The 8,145-nt window shown below is 37.6% G+C and overlaps 1 protein-coding gene across 1 annotated transcript in view; it reads left to right on the top strand.

Annotated features, from left to right (window-relative positions):
* gorasp2 (golgi reassembly stacking protein 2) overlaps positions 1 to 4,798 on the top strand; it is a 37,898-nt gene extending 33,100 nt beyond the window's left edge. Inside the window, exon 11 of the mRNA XM_039757604.1 lies at positions 3,797 to 4,798. Within this exon, the coding sequence (XP_039613538.1) occupies positions 3,797 to 4,098 (302 nt within the window). The 3' untranslated portion in view covers positions 4,099 to 4,798. The remainder of the gene's footprint in view (positions 1 to 3,796) is intronic.
* Positions 4,799 to 8,145: the final 3,347 nt, after the last annotated feature.

Below are 8,145 nucleotides of genomic sequence, written 5' to 3' on the forward strand. Positions count from 1 at the left end.
AACACGTAAAGGTAGAAGGATTAACACATTAAAATAGCTTGCCTTAATGCTAGAAGTATCAAAAATAAGGTAAGTGAGTTGGAGTTGTATGTAGCAGAGCATAATTATGATATTATAGCAATAACGGAAACCTGGCTAAATAACAAAGATGGGGATGAGTGTAACATAGAGGGATACACATTTTTAGGAAGGATAGACAGAACAGAAAAGGAGGTGGGGTTGCTGTTTATGCCAAACAGGAATTAAATGTAAGTCATCTTCAGTTGGATGATGAGCCCCATCTTAGTGAGGACATGTGGCTTCGCCTGGAAAATATTAGGGAAAAGGTCTTATTTTAGGAGTGTGTTATAGACCACCCAATTCAGACAGTAATTTCAACACACATCTTTTTAGTAATATCAAAAAGGCAAGTTTACAGGGGATATTATAGTCATGGGGACTTTAATTATCCAAATATTAACTGGGATAACCTTACAGATGGAGGAGCACAAGAGCAGGAGTTTTAGAAGTAATCAGCGACTGTTTTTAACACAGCATGTTAAAGCACCAACAAGGGGTGAAGCCTGTCTGGATTTAGTATTCTGTAATAATCAGGATAGAATTGAGGGTGTAGAGGTGATTGAACCACTAGGGTCAAGTGACCATAATGTAATACAATTCTCAGTATTTTGTAAGAGTACAGATGCAAAGACTAAAATTGTTAAGTTGAACTTTAGTAGGGCTAATTTTGAGCAGATGCGACAAAGTCTAAGTAGGATAGACTGGGATAAGCTTTTAAATGTGGAGACAGTCGAGGAGCAGTGGAACAAGTTTAAAATGTTTTACATGTAATGCAGGACAGATACATACCTAAATTTGGAAGTAATAGGAAACTAAAAAACTCCACGATGGATTAATAAAGATTTAAAAAGAAGTTGCAAAGGAAAAACTGCTGTATAAGGCATATAAGACTAATGACTGCAAAGAGAACCGTAGCGTATGAGAAAATGAGGGCAACCATTAAGAAGGATATCAGAGAGGCTAAAAGACAGTTGGAGAGGAATATAGCAGATAAGGCAAAGAAGACCCCAAGAGATTCTTTCAGTATTTTAGTAGTAAAAGAACAGTTAAGGAGGAGGTCAAGTTCATCAGGAATAGTAAAGGAGAATTAAAAGATACAGACAATGAAATAGCAGATGCCCTAAACTTACATTTTTCTGAGGTGTTTACAAGTGAGCAAGTGGATAACCTGCCAGAGGTAAACACAACTACTAAGGAGGTACTGAGGGATTTGGAAATTGTAGAGGGAGAAGTGCTGCTCAGATTAAATAAGATGAAATCAAACAAATCACCAGGCCCAGATAATATTTATCCTCGTGTTCTTAAGGAGGCTAGTGAGTACATATATAAACCCTTCACACATATTTTAGGAAGTCACTGCACACTGGAGAGATTCCAAAGGACTGGAAAATGGCAAATATCATCCCATTATATAAAAAGGGTGACAGGGCAGATCCAAGCAACTATAGGCCAGTAAGCTTAACAAGCATCACAGGAAAATTAATGGAAGGAATTATTAAGGATAAGATTGAGCAACACATGCAAGGACAGGAGTTATTCTGAACAGTCAGCATGGGTTCAGAAGGGGGAGGTCGTGTTTTACTAACATGTTGGAATTCTATGAGGAGGCAACAAAAGGATACGATCAAAGTGGAGCTTATGATATTATTTATCTGGACTTTCAGAAAGCATTTGATAAGGTGCCACATGAGAGGTTGGGCATCAAGTTAAAAGAAGTGGGAGTTCAGGGTGATGTTTTTAGATGGGTGCAGAATTGGCTCAGACACAGGAAGCAGAGGGTGATGGTGCGAGGAACCTCATCAGAACTGGCGATGTTAAGAGTGGTGTTCCACAGGGGTCAGTGCTAGGGCGCTGCTATTTTTAATATATATAAATGATTTAGATAGGAATATAAGTAACAAGCTGGTTAAGTTTGCAGATGATACCAAGATAGGTGGATTAGCAGATAATTTGGAATCCGTTATATCATTACAGAAGGACTTGGATAGCATACAGGCTTGGGCAGATTTGTGGCAGATGAAATTTAATGTCAGTAAATGTAAAGTATTACACATAGGAAGTAAAAATATTAGGTTTGAATACACAATGGGCGGTCGGAAAATCGAGAGTACACCTTATGAGAAGGATTTAGGAATCATAGTGGACTCCAAGCTATCAACTTCCAACAGTGTTCAGAAGCCATTAAGAAGGCTAACAGAATGTTAGGTTATATAGCACGATCTGTGGAGTACAAGTCCAAGGAGGTTATGCTCAACCTTTATAATGCACTGGTGAGGCCTCATCTTGAGTACTGTGTGCAGTTTTGGTCTCCAGGCTACAAAAAGGACATAGCAGCACTAGAAAAGGTCCAGAGAAGAGCGACTAGGCTGATTCCAGGTCTACAGGGGTTGAATTATGAGGAAAGATTAAAAGAGCTGAGCCTTTACAGTTTAAGCAAAAGAAGATTAAGAGGTGACATGATTGAAGTGTTTAAAATTATGAAGGGAATTAGTACAGTGGATCGAGACTGGTATTTTAAAATGAGCTCATCAAGAACACGGGGACACAGTTGGAAACTTGTTAAGGGTAAATTTCACACAAACATTAGGAAGTTTTTCTTTGCACAAAGAAGGATAGACACTTGGAATAAGCTACCAAGTAGTGTGGTAGACAGTAAGACGTTAGGGACTTTCAAAACTCGACTTGATGTTTTCTTGGAGGAAACAAGTGGATAGGACTGGCGAGCTTTGTTGGGCTGAATGGCCTGTTCTCGTCTAGATTGTTCTAATGTTCTAGTGACTACTGTCTGACACACCATCACTCCTTGATCCTCTATTGCATTTCAGTTTAGGGTGGTGGCATTTGGAAGGTTTCCCAGTTCTTGGGTCATCTTCAAGTGACTCCTGCCACAATGGGATTTTCATCCCATGTGCATATGAAGGGGAAAGTGACTGTGGTACAGGTTGACTAGGCAAGAATAAATCTATAAAAGCTTATTTTTTTCTGTTGCCATTAGGGTTAGGCACTGTGACCTTTTCATTTTTGTTTATCCATGTTGATTTGGTTCTGAAACAGCAAGTGCTGCTAGCATAATTCACATAAATTAGTATACCAAAGGCAACATAGAACAGTCATGTATTCTCAAAACATTTTCAGCAATCTGTATTTTTGTTACAGTAAGAGTGATTTTAGTTTCAAAGCAGTGTCTTGGCCATTTTTAATTTGTTCACAATTTTATCAAAAATATATTTAATGCTGTCACCATAATATAGTAATTCAGTTAAACTTGGCAAAAGAGTATTGTAGTGCATGGCGAGAGTATCGCAGTGCAAGGCCTCTATGACAGCTGTGAAAAGGGTTTATCTTGGTATATCATAGAAACTTACTCATCACTACTGAGGCGTAATTAACCAAATTTCTGCTAATGAACCATTTTAAAATTTTGATATCTGTGTTTACATTTTATAATTTTGTAGTATTGTGATGCCATAAAGACTTTATATAAAGGTAATATGAGTAACATAACTATTTGATAGGTTTAAACTGTTTTAGTGTATTCTTTGAAGGAGCAGTGTGATGACTGATTGAATAATGACAAAAATGCTAGCATACAGGTTTTTCAAGGCATTGTAACATCCATGCATAACGGTTGCTACTTTTAATGTTTGCTAAAAGGAGGTTTGTTTCCTGTGGATTTTATTCAGACTGACACAACATAAGATGAGTATGCACATTCTCTATTTTTCTTTTCTTTTAGGTTTCCCTCCTTTACATCAACCTTGGAATCTTCCTGGAATAGCTCCTCTGTCAATGCCATCTGCTTTCCCTACGCAGTTGCCTTTAACCAATAATGTACCAACTGTTCCATCTGAAATAATTTCATCATCTGAACCTCCTCTTAATGCAACGTCAATGCAGCAGCCTCCTTCCCTTATCTTGGATGCAACACTGGGGTCCAAGCCATTGCATCATGAACCAGTTTCAGACCACACAGTAAACTCCACACTGCCTCCTGCTTCAGAAAGCCCAGAGACACGCATTTCTTCTGAATCGTCATAACAGGAGACATGGTGCAGATAATGGTTTGCGTATATTTATTTAGAAGCAAAAGGTAAAAAAAAAACAAAAAACTTTCAGGACTGTTTAGGACAGTAACATCAAAATGTATTCACCAGGATTCTGTAAACATAAATGGGAATGAAGACCTTCATTGGCTAGGCTTGAAGAAAACAAGTTACATTAAGGAAGTGTATGCAGAGATTGATAAGCAAATTTTCCTATAATTCATAATAGGTTTAGATATTTTACTCCGTAATGTTCATATATAAGCCTCTGCCTTTTTCCCCTCCTATTCATTTGGAGATTTATTATCTTGGTGCACTCAAATGTTATCCTTGAAATACATTAATTTGTTACATTTAAATGACACATCCTATTTGTATATTATTTTATCTTTATGAATCTTCTTATGAAACCCATACTGTTTTATTAAACGAAAAAGGCATGTACAGAATTTGCTTTTTTCCACTCTCCAGTCTGTCTAAAGTTTGCATTATTTGATTATCTTAGCCAATTTATTCAGTAGGCCAATAATTATCTTTTGATTCAAATGAAAACTGCACTAACATATTGTATGTCCACTTCGTGACTGTTCCAGGAATAGAAAATGTCCAAGAAGTAATTATTATGAAAGCAGAAGATGGCACTACTTGTTCTAGTTCACAGTATATATAATAAAAAGCAAAAACATTTTACCATGTGGCTTTTTAAGTTCAGTCATTTTATTTAAAATCAAATGTATCTAGTTGTATATATTTAGCCAGTAGTATACAGGTAGATCCTTAGAATGTTGCTGTTTAATATTAATTTCCAGATTTTCAATTTATTTATATGAATCTTCATATACAGAATATAATTCAAGGATGATGTGTTTTTAAAGCTGTTGAAGAGTGCAACAAAGGAAATTTAACAACTATAGTCCCTTAAATGCAGGTTAGTATGAAGCCTGTTGACATTTTCAAAATAGTTTGTCGTGTAAATATGTAGTCTTTAATTATTGGCAACTTCGGGGGTGGGTGGCAGGATTGGCCAGTCTGGGTGGTTCGTCATGTGGTGGGTGCGGCGACGCGCTGTATCAGTGCAAGTTCCCAGCCTCTCTTTCTCTTAATAGAAATGGGTTAAATCAAGCCAACCAATAAGTAGTATGTTTAAGGCAGATATTCCTAAAAATGTTTACTTTCCATTTATCTATTAAAAACCATTCCTTCAAGAATATTGTTTTATTTTGAGAATAGTGTAATCTGTCAAGAAAATAAGGGACACAATTATAAGCACCTGTAACAAATACCTTGAATAAAACCAAATGTGCTTACATGGTGGAAAAGAAAAATTAAATTTTATTGTACCTGTCATCCATCAACTCCTTTGCTGTCTCTAACCATTTCCCGTTTTCCTCAGGTTATAAATTTTAGGTTACAGCTATGTAAAATCCCTTTATTATCCATCAACATGGCTAAATCCAAAGAGTTTTCAACTTGACCTACGCAAGTTAAGCAGTGGTTTTATAAAAAAAAAAAATCAGAGGCAGCTGAAAATACCTTTATGGTAAGCACAATCGGGGCCTAAACAAAGTTTCAGAAATATGAAACGGTTGAAAAATTGCCGGGAACATAAAACATGAGAAGGATGGGAGAAAAAAAAAAAACCCACAAGGATCACAACTTTTGAATAGCATAGTTTGGTTGAATCTTGTGATGATGAAAATTCAAAATCATCTGTTAAATGCCACCTCCATGACAAGAAGCTTTTTGGAGAGGTTCCAAGCAAACAAGGCCCTTGTTAAGAAGAAGTAACAAAACTAGTATTGAAACTACAAATGGAGTTGTGTGCTGTTGGCAAAAGAGACACACATCAAATGTTTTGTTCACACATGCCATTGTCCTGTTTGTTGCCAGAAAATGGAACAGTATTTACAGAAAATTAGCGTATACCTACTGAGAGATATGGTGGTGGCTCGTTGGCGATTTGGGACTGTGTTGCTGCAGGTGGTCTAGCAGCTTTTATCAAGATAAACAGAAGATTCAATCACAGCTCCTACCAGGATGTTTTAGCTCAAAAACTGGCTGCCTTTTCCAAATGTTTAAAACTTGGGCTATAGATGGACATTACATCAAGGTAATGACCTCTCAAACACACTTAAATCAACAGCTATGGTTGCAAGAATATAAAATAAAAGCTTTGTAATGGCCTTCTTGATTGATTAAAAACCCATGGTGTGAACTGAAGAGGGGCAGTTCTTCTTTCGGCTGCTCCCATTTGGGGTTGCCACAGCAGATCATCTTTTTCCATATTTTCTTGTCTTCTGCATCTTGCACTGTTACTCCCACTGCCTGCATGTCCCCTCTCACCACCTCCATAAACCTTCTCTTAGGCCTTCCTCTTTCCTGACACCTTTATCTTTAACATCCTTCTCCCAATATACTCCGCATCTCTCCTCTGCACATGTCCAAACCAACGCAATCTTGCCTCTCTGACTTTGTCTCCAAACAGTCCAACCTGAGCTGACCCTCTAATGTCCTCATTTCTAATCCTGTCCATCCTTGTTACACCCAATGCAAATCCTTGCATCTTTAACTCTTTGCCACCTCCAGCTCTGTCTCCTGTTTTTTGGTCAATGCCACCGTCTCCGACCCACATAACATAGCTGGTCTCAACACCATCCTATAGACCTTCCCTTTCATGCTTGCTGGTACCCGTAAGTCACAAATTCACGGTTCACAAGGACATTAAGGACAGGAGGAGTGGTGCAAGATTCCAGTCTGGTTAAACATTAAACAAAGAAGCTTAGTGCTGCTGCTTATGCCAGGGAAGGCTTCACTAAATACTAATTATGGGATTACCAATATTTTTAAAATGTTTCCAGATTTTGTGTTAAAATAAAATGAGAAGACTTTGACGATTGCCCATGTGGCTCTCCTTTTTATTAAATTCTAACTCAATTTCATGAAGGGTGCCGATAATTCTGGAGTTGTGTATGTGTCTGTCTTCACTGTTTACTGTGAGAGAAAAAAATCCAGGGACAACGAGGTATGTTCTTTTGTTATATTCATAAAATATATATTCTGTGTAAAAAGATCAGTGTTAAGTACAGAATTCTAATTTTTGCATTCCTGCAATTTTAGTGTCTTCTGCAAACTTTTACTAGCTATACCAGAATCAATGTTACTAGTATAAATCAGTAAAAGTAACAGTCCAAGGACAGACCACTGAGGGGCTCCACTGATGACCTTTCTCCGCATGAAGCATTCATCTGTAATTTGTAGGGCAGCATTCTCCACGTACCGATCACTTGCTGAAACTCGTACAAATGAAGGACAGCCTGTTCAAATTCACACTCGTAAAATCTATTTTATTGGCAAACTTCAAATTAAAACTTGTAAGGATTTCAGTTATGAAGCCTTGAAACACCCCACAGAAGTGGTACCGATAAGGATAAAGGGCTTCAAAATAAAAAATATCTAATGGGAGTACAGCTGTCATTTTAAAGCAACACATCTTGTGCATGTGTGATGATGTCTGTTGACTAAGATCAACTTTGTAATTAAGTACCCTGTATTTTCTGTAACAACTGGAATGAAGGGTAATATTTTGGGTTCCCACTGAGCATTAAAGTAGAATATTTTATTATTTTGGATGTATTGTATTTTTAAAACATGAATAAAAATTGAGACCACTATAGACATCTAGCTGTGTAAGCCTGTGCTGTAAAAAGCCCGGGGTCCTAGAAACTATTGAAATGTTGAGATGTCGGGTAATCGAAAGTTTCTTTGGAGGTTTCCTTTTGCTGGCGTGCTCTCCTTGCTTGTGTATTAGCGGCAGGAGGAAAAGCAAAAAGGATGCTATTTGCCGATGTGTTTGCCTCGCTCCTGTATTAACCACCAAGTGAGTGATTCTTTTTTCCGAGGTTTCATTTTGCCAACATGCTAACCTCGCTTGCGTATCCTCTGAGGTGAAGCCCTTACCCCGACTCTACCTCTCACTTCCGGGCCGGACAGACTGACAGACAGACACATTTTCACTCTTTGTTATATTGCAGCCATTTGCTAA

Source organism: Polypterus senegalus, chromosome 6 (assembly GCF_016835505.1).
Source record: "Polypterus senegalus isolate Bchr_013 chromosome 6, ASM1683550v1, whole genome shotgun sequence".
NCBI lineage: Eukaryota > Metazoa > Chordata > Cladistia > Polypteriformes > Polypteridae > Polypterus > Polypterus senegalus.